This window comes from Ambystoma mexicanum, chromosome 3q (assembly GCF_040938575.1).
Source record: "Ambystoma mexicanum isolate Mex_15411 chromosome 3q, UKY_AmexF1_1, whole genome shotgun sequence".
Taxonomy (NCBI): domain Eukaryota; kingdom Metazoa; phylum Chordata; class Amphibia; order Caudata; family Ambystomatidae; genus Ambystoma; species Ambystoma mexicanum.
The window spans coordinates 906,336,391-906,356,558 of NC_090926.1; the positions used below are offsets into that span (position 1 = coordinate 906,336,391).

General features: G+C 47.0%; 1 protein-coding gene across 2 annotated transcripts in view; it reads left to right on the forward strand.

Annotated features, from left to right (window-relative positions):
- The window catches only part of CEP112 (centrosomal protein 112), a 3,147,769-nt gene that overhangs the window by 2,427,142 nt on the left and 700,459 nt on the right, over positions 1-20,168 (forward strand). For both annotated transcript variants that reach the window (XR_011305153.1, XM_069655053.1), the window contains exon 24: positions 1,714-1,845. Coding sequence is in view for 1 of the 2 variants with exons in the window: in XM_069655053.1 (XP_069511154.1) it covers positions 1,714-1,845 (132 nt within the window). In the remaining variant the exon portion in view is untranslated. The remainder of the gene's footprint in view (positions 1-1,713; positions 1,846-20,168) is intronic.

Here is a 20,168-nt window from a genome sequence, read left to right on the forward strand (position 1 = left end):
TAAAGAATTCCAGGCTCATAATTGAGAGGCTATGGCCTCCTTGGAACAGGGGAGTTGTAGGGGAGAACTAGAACAAAGAGAATAGCAGTGCAGAGCATCCGCAAACATGGACGAAGGGAGATGTTCCCCCCTCAGAAAGACTGTGGCTTGGCAGTTTATACATTTGTGTGGGCAGGCGCCTATTTTTTCAGTTCAAACCGGCTTCAATTCGTAGCCAGTGGTAGATCGGAGTCCAAAGACGCATCCCAAGTGTTACTTGTTGGCAGCAGAATTCTGCAACTTGAGTGTTCGTGTGATACAGTGTTGTAGTAGTCCAACCCCATGTTTATTATGGCACCCACTGGAATATTTATGTATGTCAAAATGAAACGTTAATGATTACATGCATTTGTATATCGCATATAACGTAATAAAAATAAAAATTAACTGTAAAATCTCCTGAGTAGTTAAAAGTGGAAGTTCCAGGACATCAGCACATGGCCTATGTGTTTGCCAAGCATGAAGTATTAGTCTGTTGTGGCGCTGATTGGGCTGTGAGGCTAGTTGCTCTGAACACAGGCTGAATGAAGCTTGATTGACTGGGTTCACTGTAGGATTGAGGCTTTTATTTAGCTGTGCGCCGCTTTAAGAGGCTCTGACCATCCATTATTTGACAATTTTCAAACACTTGGGTATGAAGCATGTGGCATTTGAACGTAATGTGGCCATTCGGGAGAGTAACGGTCTGGTGTGGATGCTGAAAGGGACACGGGGGAAACAGGGGACCTTTGCCTGCCTGGTGACCTTCCTCAATAAACCTCCATTAGATCGTCTTTCTATACAATTGGCAGCACATGATAAACATAGTTGGCTAAAAGGATTTCAGAGGGTAATATTCTTAGAAAGCCCCACATCTCCTTCTTAGTATGTTTGTTTTCATAAACACCTAGGAAACTGCTGTGTCCAGAATCCTGCGTCATCCCTTTTTTTAAACCTGTCTTGCTTCCTTTCATTTCAATGCAGTCACCATCTTAGAGATCGACTTTATTTCATTGAAGAGTTACAAGATAACACGTCCTCTTGGCTGATGCAACCCTTCTGGGGATGTTACACGCTAAGTAAAGTGCACTTTTCTTAAACCAAATGACTATGAATCATAAATCATACATTGGATCTTGCCAAGAGTACAATGTGTGCACACTCCGGGTTCGTAAACATGCATGTACTTCACAGGTCGGATATTATTTGCAAGCAGGGGAAAATGGTCCCAGGCATAGATGGAAGAAATGAAGGGTGGGTCAATGAAATCTGCCAGGCAGGACAGTAGTCTTCAGTGAACTCATCCATGGGAAAGAGTAGGATATGGCAGTGCCAAGACCCTGGCAATATTCAAGTGCATAGGGAGAAGTATAACCAGCAGAAAATGGAAAATGTTTTGATCATTCTTGAGGTTCTGTTACATTTTATCCAGTTCTAGATGCCGCATGTCAGGATAACGGATGGATGGGGTCATCCAGAGGGTATTGTTCAACCTGTGCCATGACTGCACTGCACTGGACATACTACCCGGAGAAGAGCAATGCCCTCTGTGCAATCTGAACGAGAGAGGCGACAGGAAGCAACCTCAGCACTGTGAATTCTGGGCGAGCATGGCTGCTTTAGGTTTCTGCTCTGATGGTATGTGCTTATTTTCGCACCCACTTTAGGGATTTGAACCCGTTCTTTCTTTCTCAGAGTACCATTGCCGCCCTGAGAGAGGAGAGCAAACGCCAGCAGCTTGCGGCAGAAAGGCACCTCAAAGACACTATTCAGAATTTAGAAGATGAGAAGAGGCAGTTGATCAGAGAGAATGACAACGCAATCAAGGTAAAATGCAGTTCCTTCAAGTCTGTAAACAATTGTTTCTTTAATATTCTATAATGTTTGTAACACAGCTGCCTTTCAGCAAAATAGAAGTGAAAAAGGACAGAAACATAACCAGGCGCAGACTAGGTGACGTACACAACGAAAAGAAGGCTTTTAAATCCTTTGAGGTATTTCCGAAGTCAGTGCCAAGGGGAAAATATTCTGGAGTGTTCTTGTCCAAAAACCTTTGTATGTCCGTTGGAGGAGAAGAGGTCTGTTTTGAGAATCTGACTGTAGGTGTCTGGCCATTTTATCGGGTGCAGTTGCCTCGGGAGGATAGCTCAGGGGCAATGTGCTCGCCTTATAAGCATGATGACACGGAGCACCACAGGGTCGATCCCCGGGTCCGCGCTTAGAAACCTCTGGGTATTAAGCGCATTATAAATAACCTATCATATCATACAGTTCTTTTGTTGAGCTATTTAGGTGCCAGCCATACCATGCTTTGTGTGCAAGACATAGGTTTTAATTCCACCCTCTTTGGTTATCAGCCAGTGCAGCATCTTTAGAGCTGGTGGTATCCGATCATTTAGTGTCACTCATAGGATGGCACGACCAGCATGCTTTGGTGCTGTTTGAGGGTTTGCCCTAGTAGCAACTGGGAGGGCACCGTAAAGGCCATTTTACATTTCGAGAGTGCCACCACTAACACTATGGTCGTTTTTCGGGTAGTGACAGTATGTGTAGGCACTAGAAGGCCCACCTACGTTATTAATAATACACTTTTTGTCCTAGCATGTCTAATTGGAATGGCTTTGGAACATTTAGCAATGGAGTTGGGCCTTTTAAGTTTTTTAATACACCTTATATTTAGCCCGGGTGACTTTCAAATGTGTGTTTTCACTTTACCCAGGCAGATTTCTGTGTAGATGTCAAAAGGGGTCGCCTACTGAGGAAAGCTGCATCTATACTTCCCACACCTAATAGTGTGCTTCCCAAACGTTCCCTGATGCCTTTGACTATGTGTCCAGCTCTCACTGGAACTCCTCCTGGAACTATTTTCACCATACATCTGGTAAATATGTTCATCAAGGCAGTCCGGTGGGGCTAGCGAGACCCATCACATGAGTCTCATTGCAGCCGGTGCCATTCTGACTGTGACTCATCCGTGCTCATTGCGAATAATGAAAACCTGAGAGTAAGACAGAACATCTTCTCCAGACCTCAGGAAAAGGTGCATGTGGTTTAGAACGTTTCCCCAACATTCTCTACTGCTTTGATGTTTCGCAGATTAACATTCTATGGCAATGGATGCCGAGGGGATCAGAAAAAGCATGGCTATTTATGGCGCGTGCAGTGGCAGGAACTTATATCCAGAAAATAACTTTGGATGCCTTGAAAAGATGTGCATAAATCACTAAGCATCAACCCAATCGCCAAGCTGCCCCTAGACACGTAGGCTGTGTTTGTCAAAATATGCGGTAGTCCCTCAACCTTTTAGTCCTCTCTTTGATAACTGTCAGGTGTATTGACCCACGTTTGAGTCATTAAGCTGCAACATTTGGTGCTGTGGGCTGAGAAAATCCAAGATGGCCAAAAAGCCTTCATGTGCGCCAGAATCCAGGAGAACCGCGCAGTTTGTGCGCACACCCAAATGGTCGCCTAACCTTCCACCCACCAGTGCGAGCGTGATGGGCCAGGGGTGCCATGAGTGGAATGTGTGCCAAAGGAAAAACAGCAGTGCCTGTTAGCTTAAAAAGACCTTTGAAATCACCTTGGTTTCTCTGAATGCAAGATTTCAAACATTGCAGGATATTCAAAAATCTCACTGAACACCAGCAGACATTTGGCAGAATGAAGTTTTGTGTGCATACAAAATCTGGAAAGAAAAAGAGCCCAAAACCATGTTCATAATAAAACTGGCTGAGCTGTGGAGGTCAGCAGTTTAAGGTAAACTGAACTGAAAACCACTAAAATCGAAATGTTTAAATTAAATGAGGGACCTACTTTTGAGTGTCACATAGTTTGTAACTGTTGAAATGTCATAGTTTTGAACTTAGAATCAGCACTCTAGCTACATGTGTAAAAATTGTCAGTTTGATTTGAATGTAGAAACAACTACCCCCGACAGGAGTTGAACCTGGATCAACAGCTGTGTTCCCAGGCCTGGCTGCATTCTGCTGCCCCACAAAAAGGAGGTCACATGGCCCTGTTGATTGAAAGGGGAGTGGTAGCTGGGGACTGCAGGAAACTGAACAATGGGCCTTCTTTGGCTCAGGCAAATGTTATATTAGGGGGGCCGTAAAGTGGCTTCCTCTTGGGGGAAACTGGGAGGGGCAGTGCCTCTGCTAGCAGCTGAGCTTGGGGGAAGTGGATAAACCAGTTATTCCACCCTGTGATGTGGGAAGCCACACCCCTTTTTGACCAGAGCATAATTTTAAAAAGATAGATAACTCATAGTGCGGACTGGTCAAAATTATATAATTAATATCATTGTTCTTGTGATTTTTCTGTGCACGTTTTAAGAGGCGTTAGGACCCTGTGGTGTATTCGGGGGGTTGCTAGCAGAAAATAGGGTCTCACTCCAAATGTATGCATGTTAAAAATCTGACACTTTATCATCTGAAACCCATCTCCCTGGTGCACATTTGTGTAAAATCTGGAAAGGTTTAGAGGTCGTTATCTGGATGAAAAGGGGAGAATTCTGTCATCAGTGGACACGACATCGTACAAAGACAGGGATCGGATGGTTTGGTGCTACAGAAAATATGTAAACTGGACCTATAATATGAGAAAAATGGTACATAGATAAATATGTATTTGGATCAGAAATAGATTTGTGTGCAATTTGACAAGGGGAGGTTCCTCTGACCATAAAACCTACAGCATCACTCTGACACTCCATTTCTTCCCCCCAATCAAGGGAGAGAGGAAAGCTTGGCCAATAATAAGTGAGAGGGGCAGGCTTAGCTAGGCCCAGGCACACACCCATTTTCAAAACACATAAAAAGGGCCACAGAAACCCAGGTTTAGGACATTCAATTCCATTTTTCTGCGGGACGCTCTGCCGGGAGACTCCAGACTTCACATCCATCAATCTCCAAAGACCAGAACTTTACTTCAGAACTTAAAGCAAGGGCCTAAACCCACAAACTGAGAACTCTTCTCAGCAGGCCTCAGCATCCTTAAAATCATTTGCAAACTATTCCACAGCCGGGCGAGCTGTTTGAATTCTTTGCCAAGAACAATTGCCTGAGACCAGACCAGAGATCCCGAGAGACCCAGACCGCTGTGAGCAGAACCGGTGCCTGATTAACCCGCCGAGCAGAGAGAACCGAAGTCCAGGCCAGTTGACCAGATCCGTGACGAGGCCCATTCATTTCAAAATTAGGAGTGAGTATCCGCCAGAACTGTGCAGAACACAATCTCTTAGTTAAAATAATCTAATTCAAGCTATTTTAACCTAATTAGAACAGCCTCCTAGAAATCGTGTCATCTGTCATTTTTAAAGCTGCACAACTGTCATCTGTCAATTCTGCAGCTGCAAGCTGTCACCTGTCATTTTGAGTTTTACTTTAAATCCGAAATTCTACCTTTATTAAATCATCCGTATCTCCGGAACCGTTTGTGCTAGGAACGAGATTTAACTTTCATCTGAAAGCTTAGAATCTAGTACTTTTTTGCTTCTCTTTGCTAAAATTCGTTGCAATCTGCTAATCATTCATAGAGTATTGTTAAAGTGAGCCTGAACTAATATAACATAGCCATCACCTACCCTGAACCTCTAGAGGGAATTAAAAGCAATTTTAGCATCTTTTCACTTCCTTGCAAACCACATTAAAGTAATTTACCTGTGTTTAAAACTCATCCCTGTGTTCCCTAAGCTTGCTGGGGGAACTGGAATTGTGTATTGCATTATAAAGTGTGATTTGTTGGGATTCTTGAAGACTGTGTGCTCTCCTTCCATTTCTTGTATTGGATAGGGGGGGAGTGAATTGTCAAAAGAAAAAGTGATCATATTACCTTTTGCTAAAATCATAACAAGTTATTTCTGTACTGCATGTTATTCCACCTTGCCTTTCCTTGAACCATATAAAGCATTCTTTCCCACCTTATTCTTCTGTTCCTATTCATAACTTACCTCTTGCTGACTACTGCTCATATTCACAAGTGTAATATCCATTATCAATTTATTTATAGAAGTGTGATATATATATATATATATATATATATATATATATATTGTTTAAATTTTCAAATAAACCTTTTAATTTGCAAAACAAACCTACTTCTTGGCTCAGTGGGGTCAGGGGGATTCTAAGAGGGGGGTGTTATACAAGGGTTGTCATCCAGAGTACTGAACTGGATATAAAAATACATCAATAAGGGTTTTCCTCAGCATCCCAGACTAGGCATTGACTTAGCTGTAGTGTTGATTGAATATTGCTTACAAAAGTGGGGGCTCGGAGCCGGGAAATTCTGGGTTAGATTTACCACTTGTGCAGATTAATACAGTGCGCTAACTGACCAGATACACATATCCGGTTAGATCACCACGCTGTTTTACACTGTGAAAGCATCCCTCAAAGGAATGCTCTAAGGAAACGGTCTGTTTTGCAGTATAAAATACAAACTTCTGTAATTCCAGAATGACGACCTTGGTAGATATGAAAATAGCCAGAGAGCACTTCTTACATAAGCTATTTGTGAGAGGTGAGTGGACTCATCCGGACCAAACGGTCTGGTTGCAGGCAATCGCGCAACAGGTCACTGAAACAGGGTCAGATACATGGAGAGATCAGGGTCCATTGCATGTGGCCCTGAGTGAATTATATATGTCTTCTAAGGCCAAAGATGAACAGAGTAAGATTGCCAGGATAGCGGCATATTTGTATCTATATATGGGAGCCATGCAGGACAAATGTGCTGAAGGCCAAGATCTGGCAAATAGGCAACAGATAGCGTTAGAAAAGGCCCAATCTGACCTGGTCTCTTCTGAGCAGAGGCTGCAGAGGAGCCAGGAGTCAGAAAATTATAGTAGGCAGTATATCATTAAAATAAAAGAGGACATGGATATACTGCAACAGGAAAAGACAGACCAGGATACCAGAATTCTGGCTTTGCAGAAGGAGCACCAAGACAGTTTGGACTCCTTACTGCAGAGCCAGAAAAAGCTGGAGCAACAGATCAATGTCAACAGGGCATGCACAGAGCAGGTAGCCACCCTGCAAATCCAACCAGACAGAGAGAAATAGGAAAGCAATACATTGATTTTGAAAGACCTGGATACCCAGGCAGAGTTTGATGAAGAACACCAGAAAGCTGGTGCCTTTCAAAGGCAGAGGGACGACCTGGCGTCACAAATGCAGGCTCTTGGTCAGGAAAGGGATACCTTAGGCCAGGAAGTCTGCCATTTAAAAAGAAAAATTGAAGAAAATCACGTGGCCCTCCAGGGGCTGGGTGACCTCCATAAATAGCATCAGGGCTTGCTAGATCACACCAGGAGGTTGGAGGAGGCTCTGGCAAGAAAGGAGCAAGCCAGTAGGGATGGGACTGAGGAGGTAACCCTCCTGCAGCAGAGACTGGCCCAGTACTCCAGGACCAATCGGGAGGCACAGAGAGAAAATGAGGCTCTCTGTCAGCACAATGATAGGCTCCAGCAACAGGTAGCCATGCAGGAGAGACTGATAGTCTAGTAAGGCCTTAACTGAGGAACTGAAAGCGCAGGCTCTTGCTTTGCAACAGGAAGCAGGGGCGGATAGAGATGAGGTTCGCTGGGAAAGAGAAACTCCTGAGCATAACCTCAGGAGCCCTAGTACCAGAGGCCTTCATCTCTCCCAGTCCCTGGACTCTGCCACCCCCATGTCCCCTCGCACACATGAGCCCAGGGCCACGGGGATGGCAGATTACTATCCAGCTAGAAGTATGGGGCTCATAGGCCAGCACCTCCCAGGAATGGATGGGCAGGCATCCGGGTATGGGCACCCAAGCACAGTGCAATTTAGTGGGGAACCCCAGGAGCGTAGGCCCATTAAGGGCATCCTGAAAACCACTGCCCAGTTAGGTCAGTGGGGGGTACCCATCAAATCCTGGCAGCAAGGAGGGGTCTGAAGACTCCTCTGAGCATTACAGGACACAGGAAACCAGGTCCCCACATTCTGCCAGCCATTCCCAGTCTCGCAGAATCCGGGAAAACCTGGAAGACCAGACAGGCACCTCTGGGAGCAGTGCTTCTGAGTCAGAGGATGAATGGACCAGGGTTACCCGAACCAAAAAGGCCAATAAGGCAAAAAGGGCCTTGCTTAAGGACCCATTGAAACAAATAAAGGCAATAACACCTTATCATAAGAACGCCAAGAATTCTGTTTGGGAACACTTGGAGCTCTATGAGCAAATGATGGAGACTTTCCATTTGAAGGACAGCAGTAGCTGCATCCAGTACATCAAATGGACCTTCCCACCAGAATACTCCAGTTTCTTTGCAGGGCTGGAGGATCAAAACCATTCAAGGTGGTCCACATACAGGGCGGCCATCTTGAAACATTTTTCTGTGCTCAGAAATCCTCAAGAGGCTTGCAAGGCAGCTTACAATTTGCAATGTGGGGAGGATCAGGCCCCACAAGAGTTTGTGCAAGAATTAAAGCGTGCTTTTGCGCAGACCACCAGAAGGGTGCGCGCGGATAGCAGAGAATTTATCAATACGTTTTTCCATGCCTTACCCAAATACATAATGACCCAGCTCGTGAGAGATTTTCATGAGAAAAGATCTTTAGACTGGGTCATTAAACAGGCTACCCGGATCTATGAGGTGCAGAAGCCCATCGAAAATAAAAATAATGCGCCGAAAAAACCCCAAAACCAACAGCACCCCTGCTGTTGCCAAGGTGGCAGAGGTAAAGGTTGCCCCCGTTTTAGATTTGGAGATGGGACTAAAAACCTGCCTGCACCAAATAATTCACAGCCCAGAAAGCCCTCGGGCCAGTCACAGACAGGGAGTGGAGGAGGTCCCACAAATGGGTTCCTCCGCTCCCCTGACCATGTAAGTCCCCGCTACAAAGGAAACCGACCAATCCTGGGTTATGTGTGGACTCCTCCAGCCCAAGCGGGGGGATCCAGCCAAGCACCTGACCCGGGGAACTTCCCTCCTAACTTCCCCCAGGAGGGCAGAAATTCTCCAAATCCTGGGCAGAACTTTTTCCCCAGGTATCCGTCCAACTTCCAGCCCCAAAATCATCCATCCTTCTTTCCCCAATTCCCTGACCCCAGACAACCCGGGAGAGAGGAGGCCAAGGGTGGAGGGGTACCCAAGTCTTCCCAATTCGGGGTATTACCAGAGAAGGGATAGCTACCTTTCCTGGGATCAGCCCAGGGGAGAAAATAGAGCCCCGTATCAGCCTGAGCAGGTTTCACAACTTGAGCGCCAGGTCCAAAATATGGCACAGGATCTGGATCACATACTGAGGGCTCAACAGAACCCTCAGATGAGCATGCCACCGCAGAATGCCCCAAACTCTGGACCTGGTGCTCCAGAACAATGACAGGGGCAGCACCCCGATAACCCACCGGTTCCCATGGAGGAGGCACAAGGGGAAGGGGGCTGTAAAGCCTTGGAGGAAGCTTCCTTCCCAACTTGTAAACAGCCCCTGGAAAACCAGGAACCGGAAACAAAATCTCCTGCCCCTGAAAGCCTGCCTCCCAAGGAGCAGAGGGGGGGTAGGAGAAACAAAGGACCCAAACAGACCCACTTTGTGGAGGAGGTACAGGTCTTCCAATTTGAGGGAGAGGGATCCTCAGAAGATCCTGGGAAAAGGATCTTCTCCTTCAGAGATGGGGGAACTCCTCCCAAGGAAAAATGGGTCCCAAGGAATGCCAATTCAGACTGGGGAGATATGGAGACTGAGCTACCGCCGACCATCATCTCATCCCAGAACCAACAAAACCAAAAACCCCTGGTTCAAACCCATCCTGGTGACTGCCTCCAAAAAGGCAGGGGCGGCCCAGAACCGGAACCAGGGGAACCTAAAACCGAATCAACAGACTGGGGAGATATGGAGACTGAGCTACCGCCGCCCATCATCTCATCCCAGAACCCACAATACCGAAATCCCCTGGTTCAAACCCATCCTGGTCACTGCCTCCAAAAAGGGGGGGGCGGCCCAGAACCAGAACCAGGGGAACCCACAATGGCTCTGATCTCCAGTTGCCAACTTTTTCTTTCAGATTCCCCAGGCTCTTCACAGAATTCTGCCCAAATCTTTTCGCTAGCAATGTCCAAAACCAGAAAGTTAGCCCACCAGTTGTCCAAAAATGTGCATTATCTGTGCACCCTTGAGGAGAAGGAGGGAAGATATTATGCCCCGGTACAAGTACAGGGTCAGGGTACAATTTCAGCGCTCGTGGAAACTGAATCTCAAGCTACCCTTCTGTCCAGAAGGGCCTTTGATGAACTAAATGCAGGAAGAGGGGAGAATTACCGTATTCCCCTCAACTCTCTTCCTGGACAACTCCAGAACTTTGACGGGAAGGAAATTCCCGTCGAGGGGACTGCAGATTTGTACAACAAAATTGGGCGACACAAGGTGAAACACCCGGTCATAGTAGTGACTCCAGAGGGCACCCCTTGTTTACTAGGGAATGACCTCCTGAGAAGGTTGTCACCCCTAATAGATTGCGTAAACAAGGTCCTCTGGACCCAGACTAGCCGACCAATAAAATGAAAACAGAGTGTCAACCATGTTAGTTTAAACGGCACCTGCCACATGGTTGAACAAAAATCTGACCAAGTAGAATTTCACTTCCAGAACAACCAGATTCCAGACGTGACAGTAATAGCAGTAGGACAACAGTATGGTGATGGGGGGTCCTCTCTATTTCTGAAAATCAACCTTCCTTCCAGTTTAAGGTGGTATTCCACACTGGAAGGAAACACTCTGAAATTCTTTACCAATCCACAATCAGACACTCCCACTCCTATAGTCCAGAAAGATGTGAAATCAGCTCAGAGCCTGGCTGATATTCAGCAAATTGGAGAGCAGTTGTTCATCCCTGTTCAGTTAAATGATGGGAAGGACACTGTTCTCGCTCGAGTGTGTGTGAACAACGGTAAGAGCTTCATCAGCGAAGCCATGTTCTGCCAACTCCCAAAAGATCCAGCCATTCCCACATTCAAACTGATAGACGAATGGGAAATGGACCTGGAAGCACCTAATTCCAAACATCTCCTGCCAAGCAGGTGTATGCTCAAAATCTCCATTGGCAACAAGAGCATAGTCCATAATTGTTGGGTCATGCGAGACGTCACTGCCGCCTTTTACTTAGGCAGTGACATTCTCAATCGCTTTGCCATTAGTTTGGACCTAATAAACTTCAAAGCTTGGTCCCGATTAGTGGATAATCCCATCTAAATTCTTCTCTCCAACAGCAAGGGTTAGGGGTAAACCCAACACCATTAGTCAACATAGAACATGACACCATTCCAATAGAGGTGGATAACAGCGACTTAAAGAGTATTACTCTAGCCGCAGGCACCATTATTGGAATGGCGGTTGATGACCGACATTTTTCCATTGATCTAGGAAATGAACTGTTAGGACCAATCCCCAAGGACTGTTTCGACAGTGACAGTGATGACAACACAACACCAGACAGGATTTTCACCCGGCATGGGGGGGAACTTCCTGGTGTACACTTCTTGCCCTTATGGTAAGGAAGATGTGACTTGTGACTTCAGGAGGGATGAGGTGATTTTCCAGGTCCATGAGGGCTGCCTTGCCCACCTGAAGCCTCCAGTCCAAATCAGCACTCTGACCAGGGACTTGTCCACCCAGCTGGAGGAGGCCGCTGAGATAGGCAAACCAGAAGTCTTTCCCGGCTTCAGGCAGATGGTGGAAGAGATAGTCAACCTAGCTGATGCCTGTGTGACTCTGGAACAGAAGCAAAAGTTGAAACAGGTTTTCTTGGATTTCCAAGATCTCTTTGCGGTAGACTCATATGACTGTGGTCGCACCGACATCCATACCACAACAATTCCCACAGTCCCTGGAATGACTCCAGTGTTTGTGAAGCAATATCGTTTGCCTCTCGCATCCATGGAGTCCCTTACTGAAATAATTAAGAACCTTGAGTCCAGGGGAATAATCCGTCCAGTACACAGCACCTTCAATAATCCGGTGCTGGGAATATTGAAGCCAAACGGCCAGTGGAGACTCTGCGCCGACCTTAGGGAGCTCAACAAATGCGTCCATACTTCCCGATGGCCTCTGCCCTACATTGACCAAGGGCTGGCCCAGATCCAGGAGTGTCAGGTATTCACTGCAATAGACCTGACCAATGGGTACTGGACCGTGCCTGTCAGTAGGGAGGACCAATACCAACTGGCTTTTACCTTTGGGGGCCAGTAGTACACATGGACCCGGACTCCCTTCGGATACCTCAACTCCGGCAATGAATTCAACATTTTCCTGCATAAGGCCATGCCCGACCTGGGTGCGAGGGGTAACCTGGCTTATGTAGATGATGTCCTCATCAAAAGTTCATCTGTGGAAGAACACACAGCGGAGATCCGTTATGTTCTGACGCAGTTGAGGGCCGCCGGAGCAAAACTTTCCTTTCAGAAAGCACAGTGGTGTAGAACCCGTGTTAATTTCTTGGGGCATGAGATTACTCCTCAGGGTCTCTGTCCCCAAGAAAAGAAAGTGGAAGCACTTCAGAAGCTGAAAGACCCCACAACTCTGCGGGAACTAAAGAGCCTCCTTGGCCTGACTAATTACAGCAGAAAGTTCATTGAAGGCTACGCAGAGACCACTAGACCCCTGATTCATCTCTTGAAGGGGGTGTCAAGTGGGAATGGGGTCCAGAACAATCCGAGGCAGTAAGACAACTCAAAAGAAGCCTCTCACAAGCGCCTTGCCTAGCTTACCCTGTCAGAAACAAGGAGTTCTTCCTGGAGACAGGGTTCTCTAATATGTGCTTGACGGCAGTATTATACCAAAAGCATGACAAGGTCAATAAAGTAATCTCCTATGCGAGAAAAACTTTATCCTCTGTGGAGGAAAAATTCAACGATTGTGAGAAGGCACTCCTGGCAATAGTGTGGGCATTGAAGAATTACCGCTCGTTCATCCAGGGGGAACACATCATAGTGGAGACTCCACACCAACCTCTACAATATCTCCAAAGTGACAGGATGTGGGCCGGAAATGTGAGTAATTCCTGAATTACTTCCTGGATTCTGTCAATGCAAGGCTTTCCTGTAGAGGTCAGATATGGCCAAAACAAGAAGAGTCCCCTCGCGCAAGTTCTGGCTGACTTGCATGATTGTGCCAGAGAAAACTGTCTCCAGGACGAAAGTCTAAAAACCAAGGACAACATGGAGGCATGCCTTAATTCCCCACACAAAGTCTTTGAAGAAGACAAGTGTGAGGGAATGCCCACTGTCTATGTGGATGGATGCTCTTACCATGTTGACAACAACGGGGAGAAAGAACTGGTGGCCGGCGTATGGAATGCATGGGTGAGGGAGTTTCCAGAACCCTCCGCTGGATACAAAATTGGTCCCCGAAGTAGTCAGGTGGCAGAATTGATGGCTGTGCATTAGGCCATCCTCACTGCTGTCCAACATCAACTCCACAAACTGGTCATAATCACAGATTCGGATTATGTACGGAACGGGTTCGTGGAGCACCTGGTTAATTGGAAAACCAGAGGCATGTTATGTGCTAATAACAAACCCCTGAAACATGGGAAGTTAATCCAAAATATTGATGATCTGGTCACATCGAATGGGATGACCATCTACTGGAAAAAGATCAAGGGTCATTCCAAAGTAGAGGGACCAGACAAAACTGGAAATGACTTAGCTGATCAGCTGGCCAAAACCGGGGCCATCCACGGGGATCTAATAGAAATAGAGTCCGTGTTGGGGGAAATCCAGGTCACTGCTATCACTAGGTCCCAGACAAATGCTCACAATGATCTTTCAACTGCACAATGGAGTAAGGAGACCCCTGATGCTGATTTGATTACAGCTCAGAAGGGGGATCCAATAATTGGTAAGTTTTACCAACAGATTGAGGACCCTGAGAACTTTCCCCTGACGGATACTGATTACATTGGGAAAGAGGACCTAAGAGTGTTGATGAAATGTCCAAAAAGCTTCCGAATCCAAGACGGTTTGTTGGTAAGGAAATCCCAAGCTGGCCATGATCAGTGGGTGGTCCCTACCTCATTCCGAAGCCTGATGTTAAGTCACACCCATGATGCGGCCACCGCCGGTCATAGAGGGTTTCACACAACACTGGAAATCTTAAGAGAGGTTGCATACTGGCCACACATGGGGCAGGACCTCGACCAATACTTGAAGGGGTGTCTTGTGTGTGCACAATTTCAGCCATCATCCCTCACACACCGTGCGCCTCTCCAAAAGAGGGGGGATGACACTGCCATGGTCAGATTTGCAAATCGACTTTGTAGGCCCTGTAATCCGCTCGTCTAGAGGAAACAAGTACATGTTGACCGTTACATGCTTGTTTACCAAGTGGGTGGAATGTCTCCCAGCCCCAAATTGCAAGGCAGAAACAGCAGCTGCCCTGATGATTAACCACATCTTTTCCCGTTTTGGTCTACCTCAAAGGATTGAGTCAGACAGGGGTAGCCACTTCACCAGTGAAGTAATGACAAAGATGTGGGAGATACTGGGGGTCAAAAGGAAGCTACATATTGCTTACAGGCCAGCTTCTTCTGGAGCAGTGGAGAGATACAACCGAACCATTGTGAGCATCTTAAAAAAGTTTGTGGCGGATTCTGGGCCAAGTTGGGATATCCGATTACCTCTGGTCCTAATGGCCATCAGATCTACCCCTTCATCTGCAACTAAAATGTCACCATTTGAGTTGATGACCAGACGCAAGATGGTGCTTCCCCAGCATCTGCTCTACAGGACCCAAGAGCAGACACTGATAAATGGCTCCACAACTCATGAGTATGTGGAGAATTTAAGGAAACACCTTCATCATGCTTTTGCCTGTGCTCAGCGGAATCTAGAAATATCAGCTGATAGCATGAAAACCCACTACGACCTGAAGACCACCAGGAAGGAATATACTGTGGGGGACGGGGTCTATCTATACAATTTCCAAAGGAACCAGGCCAAACAACGAAAATTCTTGCCTACATGGAAGGGACCGTTTGAAATTATAGACAAGATCTCCCCTGTTGCCTATAAGATCTGCATCCCCAAAGGCAGTTTGGCAGAGGGGGAAGATAAGTGGGTCCATATAAATCAGCCATCCCAGGCACACTCTGCAACAACTGGAGGAGTCCTCTGCAATACCAGAGGGGACCGCCCCAGAGTAATTCAATTCCAACCCTAAAATATCCCACATATATTCTCTAAAATATTATGATTTGAAAAAAAAAAGTCTTATGATTGTATCTTGTTTTTTGTTAAAATAAGAACGCGAATGTTTTGACTATAAAATGTATATGCCACCCCACTATATCTATGGTGGGGAAGAAATGTCTACGAATAGGTATTGCCAATTCCTTTGTCGTCCTAGGAGAAAGAAAACCTGGAGAACTGGCCAAGGAGGACGATCCAGAGACCGGGGGCAAAGATCCGAGGGGCCCGGGGTACCGCCAAATATTCCCATCAGGACCGGCGAGGAGAACCAGTCGATCCAACCGGATGGAGGAAAAGATGCTGAACTGTGCCATTTGCGGAATTGGAAGAAGATGATGCGGACATACCAGTGCGTGGGTCAAAACATTCTTCGCACCCGACTCCCCCTCGACTCAAATTCAAAGTGCAGTCAGGTGGAGGGGTTTTGTCAGGTGTATTGACCCACATTTGAGTCATTAAGCTGCAACATTTGGTGCTGTGGGCTTAGAAAATCCAAGATGGCCAAAAAGCCCACATGTGCGCCAGAATCCAGGAGAACCGCGCAGTTTGAGCGCACACCAAAATGGTCGCCTAACCTTCCACCCACCAGTGCGAGCGTGATAGGCCAGGGGTGCCATGAGTGGAATGTGTGCCAAAGGAAAAACAGCAGTGCCTGTTAGCTTAAAAAGCCCTTTGAAATCACCTTGGTTTCTCTGAATGCAAGCTTTCAAACATTGCAGGATATTCAAAAATCTCACTGAACACCAGCAGACATTTGGCAGAATTAAGTTTTGTGTGCATACAAAATCTGGAAAGAAAAAGAGCCCAAAACCATGTTCATAACAAAACTGGCTGAGCTGTGGAGGTCAGCAGCATAAGTTAAACTGAACTGAAAACCACTAAAATCGAAATGTTTAAATTAAATGAGGGACCTACTTTTGAGTGTCACATAGTTTGTAACTGTTGAAATGTCATAGTTTTGAACTTAGAATCAGCACTCTAGCTGCATGTGTAAAAATTGTCAGTTTGATTTGAATGTAGAAAACTGGGAACAAAAAGTGACATTTAGCTGAAACCTGGCTTAATGAAACTGGATTCTGCCTGACAACTACCCCCGACAGGAGTTGAAACTGGATCAACAGCTGTGTTCCCAGGCCTGGCTGCATTCTGCTGCCCCACAAAAAGGAGGTCACATGGCCCTGTTGATTGAAAGGGGAGTGGCAGCTGGGGACTGCAGGAAACTGAACAATGGGCCTTCTTTGGCTCAGGCAAATGTTATATTGGGGGGGCCGTAAAGTGGCTTCCTCTTGGGGGAAACTGGGAGGGGCAGTGCCTCTGCTAGCAGCTGAGCTTGGGGGAAGTGGATAAACCAGTTATTCCACCCTGTGATGTGGGAAGCCACGCCCCTTTTTGACCAGAGCATAATTTTTAAAAGATAGATAACGCATAGTGCGGACTGGTCAAAATTATATAATTAATATCATTGTTCTTGTGATTTTTCTGTGCACGTTTTAAGAGGCTTTAGGACCCTGTGGTGTATTCTGGGGGGTTGCTAGCGGAAAATAGGGTCTCACTCCAAATGTATGCATGTTAAAAATCTGACACTTTATCATCTGAAATCCATCTCCCTGGTGCACATTTGTGTAAAATCTGGAAAGGTTTAGAGGTCGTTATCTGGATGAAAAGGGGAGAATTCTGTCATCAGTGGACACGACATCGTACAAAGACAGGGATCGGATAGTTTGGTGCTACAGAAAATATGTAAACTGGACCTATAATATGAGAAAAATGGTACATAGATACATATTTATTTGGATCAGAAATAGATTTGTGTGCAATTTGACAAGGGGAGGTTCCTCTGACCATAAAAACTACAGCATCACTCTGACACTCCATGTCTTCCCCCCAATCAAGGGAGAGAGGAAAGCTTGGCCAATGATAAGTGAGAGGGGCAGGCTTAGCTAGGCCCAGGCACACACCCATTTTCAAAACACATAAAAAGGGCCACAGAAACCCAGGTAGAGGACATTCAATTCCATTTTTCTGTGGGACACTCTGCCGGGAGACTCCAGACTTCACATCCATCAATCTCCAAAGACCAGAACTTTACTTCAGAACTTAAAGCAAGGGCCTAAACCCACAAACTGAGAACTCTTCTCAGCAGGCCTCAGCATCCTTAAAATCATTTGCAAACTATTCCACAGCCGGGCGAGCTGTTTGAATTCTTTGCCAAGAACAATTGCCAGAGACCAGACCAGAGATCCAGAGAGACCCAGACCGCTGTGAGCAGAACCGGTGCCTGATTGACCCGCCGAGCAGAGAGAACCGAAGTCCAGTCCAGTTGACCAGATCCGTGACGAGGCCCATTCATTTCAAAATTAGGAGTGAGTATCCGCCAGATCTGTGCAGAACCCAATCTCTTAGTTAAAATAATCTAATTCAAGCTATTTTGACCTAATTAGAACAGCCTCCTAGAAATCGTGTCATCTGTCATTTTTAAAGCTGCACAACTGTCACCTGTCAATTCTGCAGCTGCAAGCTGTCACTTGTCATTTTGAGTTTTACTTTAAATCCGAAAATCTACCTTTATTAAATCATCCGTATCTCTAGAACGGTTTGTGCTAGGAACGAGATTTAAGAGGGGGGTGTTATACAAGGGTTGTCATGCAGAGTACTGAACTGGATATAAAAATACATCAATAAGGGTTTTCCTCAGCATCCCAGACTAGGCATTGACTTAGCTGTAGTGTTGATTGAATATCGCTTACATAACCCAGCATTCATCCTGGCTTTGGATACATTGCCATGTGTGCAGTGGGCTGCGGGATTGGAGCACTAAACTAGAGGATTCATCATACAACATCTCCCTAGATAATCGCCTCTCCTTGCGGCTTTCACTACCAGCCTTTTGCTGATGAGCCCCAGATCTGTTTCTCCTTTCCCTCCTTCGCCTCTGCTATTTCAGAACGCATCACTAGCTGCCTGACCGCCATCGTACCGTGGGATGGCTCTTCACTGCCAAACATCTCCTGGGGCAATCTCCTCTCACTGCAGCTTTCACTACCAGCCTTTTGCTGATGATCCCAAGATCTGTTTCTCCTTTCCCTCCTTCGCCTTTGCTATCTCAGAACGCATCACCAGCTGCCTGACCACCATCAGTGTTGGGTGGCTCTTCATTGCCCAACATCTCCCGGGGCAATCTCCCCTACCTGTGGCTTTCACTACCAGCCTTTTGCTATGATACCCAGATCTGTTTCTCCTTTCCCTCCTTCGCCTCTGCTATCTCAGAACACATCGCTAGCTGCCTGACCGCCATCGTACCGTGGGATGGCTCTTCACTGGCCAACATCTCCCGGGGCAATCGCCTCTCCCTGCGGCTTTCACTGCCAGCCTTTTGCTATGATACCCAGATCTGTTTCTCCTTTCCCTCCTGCGCCTCTGCTATCTCAGAACGCATCGCTAGCTGCCTGACCGCCATCGTACTGTGGGATGGCTCTTCACTGGCTAACATCTCCCGGGGCAATTGCCTCTCCCTGCAGCTTTCACTACCAGCCTTTTGCTGATGTTCCCCAGATCTGTTGCTCCTTTCCCTCCTGCGCCTCTGCTGTCTCAGAACGAATCGCTAGCTGCCTGACCGCCATCGTACCGTGGGATGGCTCTTCACTGGCCAACATCTCCTAGGACAATTGCCTCTCCCTGCAGCTTTCACTACCAGCCTTTTACTATGATACCCAGATCTGTTTCTCCTTTCCCTCCTGTGCCTCTGCTATCTCCGAACGCATCGCTAGCTGCCTGACCGCCATCGTACAGTGGGATGGCTCTTCCCTGCCCAACATCTCTCTGGATAATCGCCTCTCCCTGCGGCGTACACTACCAGCCTTTTGCTGATGATCCCCAGATCTGTTTCTCCTTTCCCTCCTTCGCCTCTGCTATCTCAGAACGCATCACTAGCTGCCTGACCACCATCAGTGTTGGGTGGCTCTTCATTGCCCAACATCTCCCGGGGCAATCTCCTCTACCTGTGGCTTTCACTACAAGCCTTTTGCTATGATACCCAGATCTGTTTCTCCTTTACCTCCTTCGCCTCTGCTATCTCAGAACGCATCGCTAGCTGCCTGACCGCTATCGTACAGTAGGATGGCTCTTCCCTGCCCAACATCTCCTGGGGCAATCTCCTCTCACTGCAGCTTTCACTACAAGCCTTTTGCTGATGATCCCCAGATCTGTTTCTCCTTTCCCTCCTTCGCCTCTGCTATCTCAGAACGCATCACTAGCTGCCTGACCACCATCAGTGTTGGGTGGCTCTTCATTGCCCAACATCTCCCGGGGCAATCTCCTCTACCTGTGGCTTTCACTACAAGCCTTTTGCTATGATACCCAGATCTGTTTCTCCTTTACCTCCTTCGCCTCTGCTATCTCAGAACGCATCGCTAGCTGCCTGACCGCTATCGTACAGTAGGATGGCTCTTCCCTGCCCAACATCTCCTGGGGCAATCTCCTCTCACTGCAGCTTTCACTACAAGCCTTTTGCTGATGATCCCCAGATCTGTTTCTCCTTTCCCTCCTTTGCCTCTGCTATCTCAGAACGCATCACTAGCTGCCTGACCACCATCGTACAGTGGCATGGCTCTTCCCTGACCAACATTTCACTGGATAATCGCCTCTCCCTGAGGCTTTCACTACCAGCCTTTTGCTGATGATCCCCAGATCTGTTTCTCCTTTCCCTCCTGCGCCTCTGCTATCTCAGAATGCATCAATAGCTACCTGACCGCCATTGTACCGTGGGATGGCTCTTCACTGCCCAACATCTCCCGAGGCTATCGCCTCTCCCCGCAGCTTTCACTACCAGCCTTTTGCTGATGATCCCCAAATCTGTTTCTCCTTTCCCTCCTTCACCTCTGCTGTCTCAGAATGCATCACTAGCTGCCTACCGCCATCGTACCGTGGGATGGCTCTTCACTGGCCA